Genomic DNA, 16,267 nt, shown 5'->3' with positions numbered 1-16,267 from the left:
TTAACAGAGCCAGGGGAGGATTGCATCGCTTCCAACATGAGACTAAAGAACAATCAAAGCAGTGGAAGCATCAGGAATCTCTTGCTCCAAAGAAGGCAAAGTCACTACTGTCTTCTGGAATAGTGGATGGCCTCCATCTTTTTGGATGCAGAAGTACTACAGATAGGTTTACGATTTTGAAGGTAGTCTATCACTGGGACATACTACGCTGAGCTTTTGAAGCAGTTATGTAAAAAAAAAAATTCAAGACAAATCGACATGGGAAGTTGAAGAGGCGTGTGCTTTTCCACCAAGACAATACTCCAGTTCAAAAGTCACTGTTGGTCAGGACTACCATTCAGAATTGTGGATTATAACTGCTTGAACGCCTGCTTTATTCAACTTAATTTTTACTTTTTAAATTGCAAAATTTAGTGTTGCATATGTGATAAGACACTAATGTTGTGGATTATTGTGGTTTAACAATTTTTCTTTTGCAGGTGGTTAGTCCAACAATTAGTTCTCCAGTGTGTCAGGAACAATTGATTGAGGCTGGAAAGTTAGTGGATCGCTCTGTGGAGAACTGTGTTCGTGCATGTCAGGCAGCCACCGAAGATGTAGAACTTTTGAAACAGGTCAGCACAGCAGCCACTGTGGTGAGCCAGGCACTGAATGACCTCCTGCAGCATGTCCGCCAATTTGCAAGCCGTGGGGAACCTATTGGACGGTATGACCAGGCTACAGATACTATCATGTCAGTCACAGAGAGCATATTCAGTTCCATGGGCGATGCAGGTTAGTGACACTGATCCACATTATAAGCACATGGCACAAATACCGTGTGTTTAGCCATTAAAGTTAATCATTTAGTTAATGCTCCTAATTTAGAGAATGAGTTTACTAATCAAAGATCTAATACTATGTAATGTAAATAATCTAGATTGTAAACTTGCGAGCAGGACCCTCCTACCTCGGTTGGTTACTACCCAGTTTGTTTTATCACTTTTTTTGATTGTAAAGCACAATGGAATTTGCTGCGCTATATAAGAAACTGTAATAAGTAATGCAAAAAATAATTCAAGCACTACTATGCAATATATTGTATTACAATTAAGATAGTGCTTAATCCTTAATTTAATTTATTTGAGCTGCAGAGTTCTAATATGACAGTGATTGCATATTAAGATAACCTTTCAAAATAAGTGCCAATATTAACCCTTTGCTTGCCAAGTGAACTTGTCAAAATAGGTGTTTTTTTATTTTTGTTTTACACACAAAAATAAAATATTCGTCAATACTAGATAAGAGGTGAATCACTAATAGATTCATTCAGGTCTTCTTTGTTAGATGCTTGCAAAAAAGAGAAACAAGCGCGCAGCTTCTATAAGTGAATGGACTGAATGTCCCGCAAGTGTTCCTGAAGGAAGCATTAATGCCATATAATGTAGTTTGATTCCCTGCTGTGAGAGACACAAATCAGTGTTGCCAGTCTGTGCTATGCTGTGCTCTCCTGCATAAGTGAGGCATCACTGATGTAATGCGGTTGTATATCAATCAAGGCTGTGTGCGGCTCGACTCTGCTGTAAGATTTTTGTCACCACCGAGCATGAGCAGCAGGTGTCTTTGTAAGCGGCTCCATAAATGAACAGTATATCGTGGGTCAGACTCCCCATTGTTGGACTGACCCACGATATCTAACAAAGGAGACCTGTATTGGTCTAAGTGATCTACCTCTTATCTAGTATTGATATACAGTATATCTGCGGTTCTCAAACTGTGGATCCTGACTCCATGTTGCTGACCATCAGGCCGATGACTTTTCTAATATCAGTCAGTGATTCAAGGATTCTGAAAAGTCTGTTGAATTGTCTGTTATTTTAGACTCCTCCCATATTTTTGTGCCTCCACAATGCTACAATGTATGTGCTGTGTTGACTACACATGTGACGTGATGACCTTCTGCAATATCTTGCTGGGGTCCTGTAATTATTTTTAATGTCTTATGGGGTCCCAGAGCAAAATAGTTTTGAGGACCCCTGCAGTATATTATATCCAAAAATGTCTATTGTCTAATATTTACAATTTATAATAAAATAATTATAATTCGCTTTCTTTTTCATGTTCACTGTTAACAAGTAAAGATAATTCTCTGCTTGTACTGAAAACAGTTATTGTTTGTAGTCCTTTATTACTTTTGCTAACCACATAGTTGGTTCCTGTGAACTTTTACATGCATGTAGCACCATTTAAATATACACATGAAAACTATCCTATATATTTTCAGGAGAAATGGTGCGACAAGCACGAGTACTAGCCCAAGCTACATCAGACCTAGTGAATGCCATGAGGTCTGATGCAGAAGCAGAGATAGATATGGACAATTCTAAGAAACTGCTGGCTGCTGCCAAGCTTCTAGCAGATTCCACTGCTCGCATGGTAGAAGCTGCAAAGGTAGGTTGGTGATTTGGATGCAGTTATTGTATTTGGGAGATCTGCATTGCTTACATATTAGGTTTTAATGTATTTCAGGGAGCTGCAGCCAACCCTGAGAATGAAGATCAGCAGCAGCGGCTCAGGGAAGCCGCAGAGGGCCTAAGAGTGGCGACCAATGCTGCAGCCCAAAATGCCATAAAGAAGAAGATCGTGAACAGACTAGAGGTGAGAGTCCTAGCATCTGGCGCAACTAGAGGGATAAAAATCAAACTTCATTCGCTATTAAGGTCCGTTATGTAACGTTTTTCTGTAAAGGAAATGAGAAAGATACCTTGGAAAAGTTAAACAAGTGTCTTACTTCCTCCTTAAGAGTTTTAGCTTCTGGCTTATATTATGATTTTAAACTTTTTATGCATGAATAGTGATAGCCTAATACAAATATTTTTTAAATGTTTTTTATAAGTCTACAAAAGGTTTTTGTTTTGTTTTTTAACTAAAGAATTTATACACATTTTCTTGAGAGGATATCATGCATTTCCTATAGATTGTAAGCTTGCGAACAGGGCCCTCCACCTGCAGTGCACATGATTTTGCCCATTTTCCAAACAAATTTGTACTGAGCTCAGATCTGAATAAGGCCCTAAATGCAGACGTACCTTATATTATGTTTACACGCTATATTGTAGCACCTGTTAGCATGGTGTGAATCTACAATCTTTGCAGAGTAATTTCCAACACTGAAGCTGATTTTGGAGGATACCCTGTGCTGCCGTGGAGGTACTTGGTATCTCACTTGCTCGTGCAATGGATGCTTTGACATCCAATTTGACTCTTGTCACTGATTCCAGACATTCAAAATCACAGAGAGCGTTTATACAGGTCACATTAAGAAAGTGAAAGAACATTCAAATACAATACACAATATCATCTCCTGTTTTTGCATTTGTATTGGTATGTTGCCATTCCATTCTAATAAAATGTCTTCCACTTCTACACCAGCTGCTACTAAGAATACAAATGTTAAATAATTTGATATTTAAAATGGTTACATATAAGGCTATCGGCTGTCAAACCTGGCATATATGTCTATTATATGAGGAAATTATTTAGCTATGGCATACATGCCAGGATAAGCCTTGAACATAGTATGAATCTCGGTATTGCATGATGCCAACTGAATTGGATTGTTTGATCAAAACATCTACCATATTCTGGATTTAAAATTACTTTCCTTGAATTTATTTTTTTGTATATGCTCTGCGATCTTTAAAGTAAAAATACTTAGCAGCAACCCCTGGAATACTAGGCCCTGGTGCCATTTTTTGGCCTTTTTGTTTTTGAAGAAATTAAAAGCTGGCTTCTAAGTCGGCTGGAGGTCCAAAGAAGAGTTACTATATTACACAATTGATACATTTTCTGAAGATTAATTAAAACCAACATGTAGGTCCCTAATTTTCGCTACCCCCAAAGCCAGGACAAGCCAACAGCCCCAAAAAAAGACTAAAGTAGCTGTGATGGCTGAAAAATAAAATTAAAGGATAACTTCTTTTTCATGGTTGAACAGTCTCTGTGTGCTACCTACTTACCATTTGGTTTTGTCCCCTGCAATGTTTTTGTGAGACTGACCATGAAATTTCATCTTCTGGAAACTCTGTCAGTGCCATTTTTGCTTGTTCTGGGAGAGAGAGAGAAAATTATTTGAGAAACACAAGCTAGGTGTGATGGACTAGAGAATTCATATGGCATAAAGCCAAAAGTGATGCATTTTAATATCTTCTTTCAACCATTACCAGAAATATTATACTATACTCATTCACTTTTTTCTTCTTTAGTTTTAATTTCTTCTGTATTTGCTGCACTTGCGAGCAGTCATTGTCTTATCCAATCTATTATCTGCCTTCACAGGCTGCCGCAAAACAGGCTGCTGCAGCTGCTACACAGACCATAGCTGCCTCACAGAATGCTTCAGTCTCAAACAAGAATATGTCAGCTCATCAGCAATTGGTTCAGTGCTGCAAGGTAACTAGAGGCGTAAGGTGATCCTGTGTTTCCAAGATGTTAGTTTAGCATCACAAAAGTACACAGGATAATTCTAGAGAGACATGGATTCTTCGCGCAGTTTTCTGTCTGAGCCCTAAGAGCTTTGTGTGTTCAGTGTCTACATAGTCATCTCTTTGCAAGTAAATACAGAGCCCTCATCTGTTGTCATCTGTTGTACACTAGTGCTAGCATGCTCTATGAACCCCCGGAGTAGGCAGAATGCCTCTAATCTAATTGAGATTTGCTAAAATGTTTACTCAAATATTTATAGGATTAAAGCTGTTCCATTTGGAATGTGAATATGTGGGAAACACATTTTTCTGTAAAAACAAATGTCTTTACGTTTAGCAGATATTTTGTATTCTGTATATAGTATAGTCTATTTTTATATACAAAAATGTTATGTTAAATACTGTATTTGGTGTTTGCTTATTAAATTAATTGAAGAGATGTCTAGAAATGTATTTTACTACGATCTGAGATTGGGAGATGTAAATACATCTCATATGTTTATAAGGATCAGACACAATCTCCTACCCACTTAAAGTAGAAAATAGTTCATGATCTTTTGCTGGAGGGAAAGGATGTGCGCCCTCACACAGAGCTTGGAATACCCCTGTAAAAGCATGTTTTTCTCCAATAAAAACCAGGTATAACCTATAATTAGTAAAGGCTCTTGCTCTACAGTACTCACACGGCCCGGTGCAAAGTTATTGGTTGCGTCTTCTGCTGCTATGCTGACCCACTGGTCATTGTGCTTTAACAGAAAATGAATGTGATATTCCAAATTTGTTAGTCATACATTAACCTTTTAAGTGCTTTAGTTTAGGTTAATGTTCTGTGTCAGGTCTTTGTAATACCATTAAAGTTCAGAGACGTCCATTTATACCTAGCCTACTTGTATGTTTAACAGCCCTTCTTGGTGTGTCTTGAAAGCGCAGAACGTCTTTCTTGCACCCTTTTCCATTAAAATACATCTTATCTGCAAAATAGGACATGCAAGCAGCTTCTGCTGATTAAAATGACATTCATCATGCTTATATTCTGTGTGTGACTGCGGCTGTATCGCAGTTACCGCATATCATTCTGGTTGCACATTCCACAAATTTTAATAAACAGAGACTGCTTGTGGGTGTTATTCACATAGTGATGCAAAGAAAATGCATCATCAAAAAGACAGATACTAAGGGAGTTGCATTTGATTTGTTTCTCCTCATCTCCTGCTGCGTGGCATATTGAGGCTTGATGTACGGGGACCCATCTGTACACTAGCATTGTTGTGTTGACTGATCACTTACAGCTGAAAAGGATAGCAATGTAATGGATAATTCATTAGGGAATTATTAAAATATCGTCACCAATAATTTGTGTTCATAGAAATGAATTGTAGTTGGGTATGTTCTAAAAATTGCTCATTAAGCTTTGTTTTGCAGGTTGTGGCTGATCATATTCCTCAGCTGGTACAGGGTGTGAGGGGTAGCCAGGCACAGGCAGAAGATCTGAGTGCACAGCTAGCACTCATTGTGTCCAGCCAGAACTTCCTACAGGTGAAAGATACTCTCTAGGATGCCCCTTTTCCTACTCACAATGTGACACTGCTTACACTGGAAAACTGCTGGTGTTTTGAGGTCCCTGTTTTACTAGTAACTTGTAATGCCACTCAGTCATACATACTGTGTGCCACTAATTGCTTGTTTTCTCTATTTCTTTGTGAACTGCTTGTCGCTTCTTTATGACTGGTCGGTACTTGTGTAGTATCGCGGCGCCCGTTATGTAGTTAGCGTAGCATCCCTGTCAGAATCAGCGTAGTGTTCCCGAGGCCAGTGTAGTCAGTCACCGTTACGCAGTTACCGTAGTCAGTCAGAGGTGAAGATGAAGTGACTGCTTAATGGCTGCAGAACTTATTGTACTTTAAGTTGCTTTTTTCTTATTTATTATTATCTAAAATCCAGTTACCAGTTAACCATGTCATCATTATGGTCTCAGATGTATGATATGGCAGGTGTGAATGTGCTCCTGAAACACCCCCACTATCCACGCCAGCCCGACAGCATGGTAAGCGCATGCGTTACACATCCTCCCGATCTGTTCATACCCCCACTATACATGTCGGCGTGGAGTGTGGCGAGCCTGAAGGCGTGGCAAGCGGACGTGAAATACATGTACAGTAATCCACGTCCCCTCGCGGGGCTCGCCACGGTCTGGGCTCGGTCGCTCTCTGCGCGCGTCACACTTTATAAAATCAACTCCACGCCGACGTGACTAGTGTGGGTATGCGCTTTGGGCTGGCGTGGATAATAAGGTTTTGAAATGAAGGCATTTGCCAAATTAATCCCAAACCGATGGACAATAATTGAAAAGTGATTTATTTTCTCAGTACTAAGTACTTAAACACACTTAAATACACCAGGTATAATTTCCTGTAAAGAAAAAGAAAGGGGTTACACCGCACTAAACAATACACTTATGAACAAATAGTTAAAAAGTGCCAATAGGGTAAAAATATAACAATAATTTATTTAAAAACATATGACATACCATATTGTGAAAAAAGGGGCATTTGATAAAAAATAGAGGGATAGTTTGATTTTATCCAGGTCATACGGTACCGTATTTGTAGGGTCCACTGACTTATGGGTCCGTTCCTATAACGTCCCCTAGTTACCAATGGTAGTATTTTTATCCAAGGTGTCCATGCAGTCCCGCGGTAGGTATTCAGTGGAGGTAACACTCTCCTATTTAGTGGATCACCTCCGTCTGGGTTGGGGCATAGGTAGGCCCTGAATGGAAAACACCAAATGGTGGCCGCTGGTAATAAATAAACTCTGGGTCTGGAGACTGGTCCGTGTCCAATAGGTGGAATGGTGGCAAGGTAGAACTGGATGGGAATTTATCCTCTGGTCAACCAATGCGTTTCGCCAAATGCTAGGCTTTGATAAAGTGTTCATAAGTGTATTGTTTAGCACGGTGTAACCTCTTTTCTTTGTCTAGAAGGGGGCTAACTACCCCCTATTTCTCATAGCAGCTTGACAAGGTACCTCATATCGTTTGCGCCCCCCACATTTGTTGGTAATCTGTTACCTACTACCCCCTCCTCATAATTTCCTGTAAACCCTTCTGCTTATTGGGAATAAGTACACGAAACTTGGTATAAATTTGTATGCCGCAGGGAGGCGGGGAACATCGGCATGCAGGGAGATGGAAGCTGTCCTGCCTGCGCCGGAGGCTGTGTGGGGGGGTAGGAGGACTCCCGGGGACACAGGCAGCACAAGCTACCCCCTGGGGAGAGCTGGCAGGGGCGCTACGCTGACTATGCTAGGCAGCCGTTGGCAGGTGCGTTACGCTGACTACGCTAGATAGCCGTTGGGCTACACTGACAATGTAGCTTAGTTTACACTGAAAACGTAGCGTAGCCAGGCGCCGTGATATTACACAAGTACCGACTGGTCTGCAAATTGTATGGGCTGCATGCTTTCAATATCATGTGCATTGTGGTGCCTCAGCATATCAAAGAGTTTGTTTTGTGGGCTGAGTGGATCTCTCCGTAATCAGATGATGTCCTGGCCTGTAACACCAGATAACTGTGCTTGAAGTTTTATTTTGTTTAATTGATTACTTCTATGGGGTCGATCCTATTAACCCCGAAGGGTTGCTGTTCGGGTGTCGTTTTCATGCTGAAAACAGCACCCAAATGAACCCTAATTTGCACCCTTTGCAGGGCCGAATTCACTGAAATTTGCTCGCACACCTATGGAGGTGCAAGCACTTTTCGGCGAATTCGGCCCACTGTAAAGTGAGCGCGGTGTCGTGATGATTTGCACTCGGCAAATCATCTGCACCCTTTGGGGTTAATAGGATCGAACCCTATGTGTGTTATAAGTGAAAATATAAAAAAGAAAACTGTAAATAGCATATTCTTTAATGTTCAAAGTTTCAGTGGCAACCTGCTGTGTGACCTGATTCTGATGCGTGGAAGTTTTTCAGTAATGGCAGCTTTGTTCATTACTACAATCTTTACAAAATAATCTTTGCATATTGGGCCATTCTGGTTCACTCGCAGAGGCAAATTCCTTCTCAAATGGACAAAACCGTGTGCACTGCAGGTGGGGCAAATGTAACGTGTGCAGAGAGAATTATATTTGGGTGAGTTATTTTGTTTCTGTGCAGGGAAAATACTGGCTGCTTTATTTCTACATTGCAATATAGATCTCACTTTGAAGAAAAACCCCACCCAAATCTAACTCTCTCTGCACAAGTTACATCTGCCCCACCTGCAATGCACATGGTTTTGTCCATTTGAGAAGGAATTTGCCTTTGTGAGTGAACCAGAATAAGGCCCATAGTTTTGTTTAAAAAAAAAAAAAGTCCACCTTTGCAGGGATCTCTAATGTCACTCATTATAATTAAATCTTCTGTTTTACGGTAATTAGTGGATAAGTTTTATTGAATGTCTGCTTTATTCTGTCACCTTATAACGTTTCATTTGAACCCTGTTGTATTACGTACCATGCATTATAAAAAACCTATTCCCTTCTTTTCATTACAACTTTCGGTTTATATAGCCTGGAAGTAAGATGGTTTCTTTTGCCAAGGCTGCTGTTCCCACTGTAACTGATCAGGCAGCTGCGATGCAATTAGGCCAGTGTGCCAAGAACCTTGCCACCAGTTTGGCTGAGCTGCGTACAGCTGCACAGAAGGTGAGCATTTCTTTGTGGTCAGTCATGTGCACAAATAAAGTGTGATCGCAGTTAAGATTTTTTTTCTTTCTTTTTTTTTTGTTCTTATGTAGGCCCATGAAGCCTGTGGACCTATGGAAATTGATTCAGCCCTGAATGCTGTCCAAACTCTAAAGAACGAGTTGCAGGATGCAAAAATGGCAGCTACAGACAGGCAATTGAAACCACTTCCTGGGGAGACGGTAATAATAAACCCACCAACAACCAACTGTACAAAATGATTTTGAGGGATATGCTATCCCGGGCCTGACTGTTCATCCGTCCCGACAGCCGTGACCCTGGTCCGTTTTCATTTTACTCGACAGCATATTGCCAGGCGGGATGAATGTCCCACTTGGTGATCAGTGAAAAGGGGGCATGTCCACGTAAACGGCCATGGATTGTTGAGATTCGTCCGTGACCGCAGCAATTAATGGCCGTTGACGACAAAACGGGCCCGACAGCCTTTAAAGTCGGGCCCGTTCGGTCAATCTGCCTCTTCAATGCTGTCGGGGAAGACAGCATTGAGTAGGCGTCCGCGGCTATTTCCCCCGTCGGAAATAGCGGCGGGGATTGCATACCCCCTTTTTGTCTAGTTAATGATATAGTATATTAAACCTTTCATTGTGGGATCAGACAGACGTCCACTTGTCATGACCTTGATTGCCCCAGCATAGCTTTATAGAATTCATAGCTGTGAATTGAAGCAAGAAAACAAGTAATGTAAGGAAGGGAAAGCCTGGGCCCGAAAAGAGTATGGGGGGCTTTTAATTAGCCGCAGGGTGAAACTGGCGGTAATTTCCAGCAAAAATCCCTGAAGCGTAATTGAATAACCTTTTTTCCTGGGCCAAGAAATCAGGAGTCACGCATGAAAACCCACTGATTATGCGTTAACTATTGAATCAATAGGTTTTTTTTTCTTACTGTTTGCAACCCAATCTTTTTTTTTTTCTTCAGAGGCTCAGTCCATGTGTGAGGACTTGCACAATTGTTGTGCTGTCAATCATTGAATACACCCATGTGTTTTGAAAGACATTAATGATGCATTTTGCTGTATAGAAAGCAAGAGGTTTAAAGTAAATTGTTCTAACAATTCAAAACGCTTACAAAATAAATTGGTAATGACATTGGGCCAATCAGAGTATTGGCAGTAGGGTAACATTTCCAGGTAATGCATCTTTGTGCCCTAAGGTCATGTTCTAAAATAAAACTAATGTCTTGTCTATGTCTTGATTTAATTTGTAGCAGGCTTTTGTCAAAGTACTGTTGCATCAAAAACTTTTTCTGATTTCACTTCCATTTAATGGGTCTACAGTTGGAGAAGTGCGCCCAAGACCTCGGCAGCACATCAAAGACCGTTGGCTCTTCTATGGCTCAGCTGCTCACATGTGCTGCTCAGGGGAATGAACATTATACAGGTATGAACTACCATGGTCTTGTTTTATTTACCTGCAAAAAAAAAAGCTGTAGCCGTGTAATCATGTTTAATATGCTAAAAAAATTAGTAATTATAACTCAGAAGTAGGCGCTTCCCTCACGGATTTTCTATATAAATATAGGAGTTATAGAAAGGATGATATTATACTCTCCTTAAAGATGGTATTCAGGTCTTTTCTCCTCCTGATACAAGCTCCCTCGGATCCTCCAACGTGAATATAAAAGGAAGGATACAAGGGAAACCAATGTGTGAATCTGTATCAATAATTGAACATCAATTTTTCTATTCACTTTCTGGTCTATGAATGCTCATAGACGATCTGTGTACCCATACTCACTCGAAAGGATATGCAATTCACTTATAAAGGTTTCTTTTTTGAGGATAAGAGGGCGTACCCGTACTCACGGTGTGCTAGATGGTTCAAAATATATCAAGGTATCTTTTCCAATGGTTTATGGGAAAAACTCTTTATTCGCAAATACAATAAATGAAATAAAAGATCCAGGATACAGGCAGTGTCAATTCTAGAGTCAACACTCAGGTTTCCAAGGGTCCGGACCTGGAGCCTGTACGGACTTCTAGTCTTTCACTTACCTGATTCTCTGGAGATTGAAGCACTATGTCAGGAACAACATGTTTAGAGACTTTAGGTCTCTTCCTCAGGCTCCTGACTAGTGCTCTGTTCCTCTGCCGTTTTTATACCTATCCAGAGGTGAACTTCCGGTTTCGGACTTCCGTGACCGGAAGTCACGCTCCGTGACATGTAAATCTAAAAACATCCCATCCTGGTGCTTAAAAGCAGTCCCCCTTCTATTTTATCCAGTTAATAGAGTCCAGTCTTTTATCTGTGAGAAGCGGTGGTGGTTTAGTTGTACCGCAAAGTTCCGTCTTTGTTTTTCTGTTTACTTCCGCCCACAGCGGAACGTCACTTCTGGTCTCGAATGGACGCTGGTTTACACGTGGAGGCTGGCGTCTTTCGTTTTCCCGCACTTTTTCCAGACTTCTATGTCCTCCATTTTACTTGTGACTGTATGATGGGCTTTCACATTCTGCCGCAAACCAGTTTTATTAAAGGGCCAGTAAGGATATCTTTTCACATGTAGATATAACTCTAAAAAAAACTCAAAAAAAAAAGTGCGGGAAAACGAAAGACGCCAGCCTCCACGTGTAAACCAGCGTCCATTCGAGACCGGAAGTGACGTTCCGCTGTGGGCGGAAGTAAACAGAAAAACAAAGACGGAACTTTAAAAATCGGGCAGGGTTTAGCGTCCCGCTAAAACAGCCTAGCGGGAACACTACGCATGTTCGCTCTGCACTTTGCTTCTACGATTACCTCTTCTTACTGCTTGGAAAATCATAGAGAAGTTGGCAGATGAAGTTAAAAATCAGTGCGCTGAAAGCAGTAGGGCTAATAATAAATACTGTATTTCCCCTTAATTCCTCAGAAAAAAAGTTGTTTTATAATTGGTTTATAAAGAGCAGATATCTCTAAGATATCATCAAATACTTATCGGATCCAGATAACATTCATAGAGCAAGCAGAAAAGAAAACTTGAGACAATGGACTATTTGACAAGGAATAACATGTACTGTAGTTGAGGAGAAACTGGAATATTTCATAAGATAAAGCTTCCTTTTTCACATCATAAAACTGTGCAGCCAGTGTCCATTTAAGGAAAAGAGCAGCCGAATCCCTGGCGTGCTATACTGTACACACGAGCTGATAGAGAGTACCGAGTCAGATGGGTTTTGTATTTACTGTGGTGATCAATTGTATTTTTCACTCATGAGTTTGACAAATTAAATATATGAAAAATTTTCAAAGTCTAATCACAAATGCATGAACATACAATAATATGAAAATAATTTACAGCTTCCTGTCTATAGTAGGCATACTGTATGTAAAATACAGCTCTCCTGCCATCCCTGACCACAGTAGCAGACATTTTCAGGCAGAAAAGAAGGTTCTGTAAATAGGCAGCTCATTTGTGAACCTCATTGCTTTCCCATGTTACGTACCTCACGGGGCCCCACTAGCAGCTTATCTTAATTATTTCCACATTGGTTTATTCTTTCCAACTGACTGGAAGCACCAGGTCATAAATACATACCTTACATTACAGGATCATACTAGATAATAGTGCGTGCTCCACACACTACTGTCCCACTAGTACATTTCAATTAAAGTCCGGCAGAGAAAAAGTAGCATGAACATTGCTGCTTCTCCTCCCAGGACATGCTGGTGAGTCAGAACAGCATCTGTGCACTGTATGAAAAGAGTTTTCTGATCTACCTACAAAATAGAACAATTGGGAATGCAACGGAACTTGCCACGCTGCTTAAGAAACTACATATTATGCCACATAAAGCCACTTACCTACATGCTCACTGCTAGGGTTTTCTTGCTCGTTGCCACGGGTTTCATGCATGATACCAAGGGTTACATGCTCTCCTAAACCCCAATTTTAATTTTAATGCTGCTTATGCATAATGCCTCCCATAGTGCCATATGCGTAATGCCCCCCGTAGTGCCTAATGCAGAATTCACTCAGTACTACCATATACAGAATGCCTCTTCTAGTGCAATATGCAAAATGCCTCCCCTAGTTCCAATGAAGAATACACCCTGTAGTGCATTATGCAGATTTCCCCATAATGCCTTATGAATAATGCCCCCCATAATGCCTAATGCCTCTGTCAATACTGGCCACTTCAGCCACTTCTGCTTTTTTTCTGCTGCGGCTGCCACCGCTGGCTTCTTCCCTCTGTGAGGACTGACGAGAGCGCATCTAGGGATACTGCTACTCCAAAATAACCCCAGGGCCATTTGAAAGATGGTTCAAGGATGTGAGCCTATCTGAGCTCGCGGCCCGTGAGCTCGGATTGGTTGGCGCATTTGGAAAACGTCAAAAGCCAGCTGCAGGGGGAACTGCTGAACCAACACCAAGCTGGCAGAGGTAGTCAGTGTGCGGTCTACACCCCCTGTGCCTCCTAGCAACGCCTCTAGTGGTCACTTCAACGGCAGCTGGACATTGGTCTGAGAGTAGGTGGTGGGGTGGGTGGAGGTCGGTTGGGCTCCTGGTGCCTGTGCGGCGGCGAGGTTTACTGCTCTGCCCAGCTGTTTTCGTTTCAGCAGAGCAGGCAAAGGACAGAGAGCGGGGCAAGGTGAGCGGATGGAGGCGGAACTGTTCCGCCTCCAAAATGGAACTGGCGGAATGCAGTTCCGCCTAGTTCCAGATCACTTTTAACCTCTGGATCTTACATTTCCTACCATGAAACAAATAAAAACATTTAGTAACAGGGAGAATAAGGAGTTGGGGATGCAAAAAGATTACTTAGTAGGAGGAAAGGGAGGTGTGAATTAAGGGAATCGGTACATCTGTCAGACCAGACTTAGGTCTAAAGTCATTAGGTCGACCCCGGAAGGTCGACTGGCCCCAAGGTCGACAGGGTTAAAGGTCAACATGGGTGAAGGTCGACATGGGCCAAGGTTGACATGGGTTTAGGTCGACGGTCATTAGGTCGACATGAGTTTTTCACTGGTTTTCTTACCCGAATGTCGACACAGTCGACATGGACACAGTTGGAGTTGAACCGCAGCCCCTCGCATTGCTCGCTTCACTCGCCATGCTTCAGGCATGCTACGCTCGGCACACTATTTTATTCTCCCACCACGCCCTAGTGGATGATAGGGCATGAAATACCGCCTGTCGGCACATGTCAGCTCAAAAAAACAGTGGAAAACTCATGTCGACCCAATGACTGTCTACCTAAACCAATGTCGACCTTGGCCCATGTCAACCTTAAGTCATGTCAACCTTGACCCCTGTTACCTTTAACCCAGTCGACCTTCCGGGGTCGACCTAATGACTGTCGACCTAAGTGTGGTCTGACAGATGACCGTTTCCCGAATTAAGGGAGTGAAACTGTATATAAAGTCAAATAAAGGACAGCAGCAGTGAACGTGTAACTTGTTTAATAGAAATATTGACTTATATTCATACAAGGTCACCATCTTCTTCTAAATTGAGTTATGGCAGGCTAGATGTAATGTTGCTTGAGGTAATTTTTTCTAAAGAAATGATATGACCAGTGGCGTAACTACCGACTATGCTCCCCCCCGCCGCAAAATTTTCGGGGTACTTGTTTCCTAGAACGGCCACAACGATTTAGATCGTTGTGGTCGTAAGATAAAAAATCGGATCGATCGCATCGCATGCGATTTGGTCGCATACGATGCGACCGATCCGATCGACCGATTTTTCACCCGATTTTTTTTTTTTTTTCACCAGATTTGTTTAAATTGGCCCCCCAAATGTTAATAAGTGTGCTAGACCCCACGATAGACGTGAACCCGAAGCGTGGCGAGCGCAGCGAGCCCGCGAGGGGCGGCGGTGCGCGTCCTCCGACCTTTTCATTCCCCTACTATCCACTAGGGCGTGGAGTGAGAATATAATAGTGTGGCGAGCGCAGCGAGCCACCGAGCCCGAAGCGTGGCGAGCGCAGCGAGCCCCGCGAGGGGACGCGTCTAACTTCACAGGTATACGCGTCCCCTCGCGGGGCTCGCTGCGCTCGCCACGCTTCGGGCTCGGTGGCTCGCTGCGCTCGCCACACTATTATATTCTCACTCCACGCCCTAGTGGATAGTAGGGGAATGAAAAGGTCGGAGGACGCGCACCGCCGCCCCTCGCGGGCTCGCTGCGCTCGCCACGCTTCGGGTTCACGTCTATCGTGGGGTCATGGCGGGCACATAAAAAATGTGAAATGGGTCATATTGGCCCATTTCACCTTTTTTATCATTTTTCCCTATGTGAGATGGACTTAATCAAGTCCATCTCATCTTGTGCCATTATAATGGCACAAGACCGACCGATTTCAATGTTAAAAGATTTTTTAACATTGAAGTCTATGGAAAAATCGGGTCAATCGGTCGGTCGCATCGCGGCCGATTTTAATTGGTCGCGACCGACCGATTGACCCGATTTCTGTCAATCAAAGTAAAAAATTGTAAAAAATCGGCCACATCGTGAGGATCGTGTCCCTTAATTAAGAGCCACGATCACTCACGATTGTGGCCGTTCTAGGAAACAAGTACCATTTTCGGCGCCCTCCCCTTGGTGCACACCACCTCCCCTTCCCCTCCCCCTCCGCTGCGGAGCTATAGCTACGCCACTGGATATTACATTTTGGTGACAATTTACTAAGATGTGTATTCTGTTCTACTTCACATGTGATGTTGCAATTGGCAGCCAATCAGATCCTGTCTACTACCTTCTAGAGCAGGGTTGGGGAACCTTTTTTGTGCCATGGGCTGTTTGTATGGGGAAAAAATCCTTCGTGGGCCATATGTAAAAATGTATCTTAAAAATTGTCCTGCTGCAGACGTCCCAGTAGTAAAATTAGTAAATTTTCCCCATTCTGTTCTTGAGTTCTAATAAAGAATCATGTAGTTTGATTTTGTTCTTCAGTCATGTTACAGTGATCTAAAGGAAAAAAAGTTATATTTTTATACTGATGCTAGATTAATGTCACATTGACCTATAGCATTATAGTATACATATACAGTACATAAAGGTGATTACTCTGCCCATATAAAATTTGAACATTTTATATGATAAAAGATAAATTCAGAATTTATAGAATTTTGTTTACTTTTTTAATT

At 42.0% G+C, this 16,267-nt stretch overlaps 1 protein-coding gene across 3 annotated transcripts in view; it reads left to right on the top strand.

Moving 5' to 3' along the window:
* Positions 1-16,267, top strand: part of TLN2 (talin 2) — a 237,705-nt gene that overhangs the window by 130,141 nt on the left and 91,297 nt on the right. For all 3 annotated transcript variants that reach the window (XM_083183520.1, XM_083183519.1, XM_083183521.1), the window contains 8 exons: positions 480-774; positions 2,264-2,430; positions 2,509-2,637; positions 4,318-4,431; positions 5,886-5,999; positions 9,015-9,149; positions 9,242-9,370; positions 10,483-10,585. In XM_083183520.1, coding sequence (XP_083039646.1) covers positions 480-774; positions 2,264-2,430; positions 2,509-2,637; positions 4,318-4,431; positions 5,886-5,999; positions 9,015-9,149; positions 9,242-9,370; positions 10,483-10,585 — 1,186 coding nt within the window. The remainder of the gene's footprint in view (positions 1-479; positions 775-2,263; positions 2,431-2,508; positions 2,638-4,317; positions 4,432-5,885; positions 6,000-9,014; positions 9,150-9,241; positions 9,371-10,482; positions 10,586-16,267) is intronic.

Source organism: Crinia signifera, chromosome 4, assembly GCF_055691185.1.
Source record: "Crinia signifera chromosome 4, ASM5569118v1, whole genome shotgun sequence".
In the NCBI taxonomy this organism is placed as follows: Eukaryota; Metazoa; Chordata; class Amphibia; order Anura; family Myobatrachidae; genus Crinia; species Crinia signifera.
This window is presented reverse-complemented; position numbering and strand designations above follow the sequence as displayed.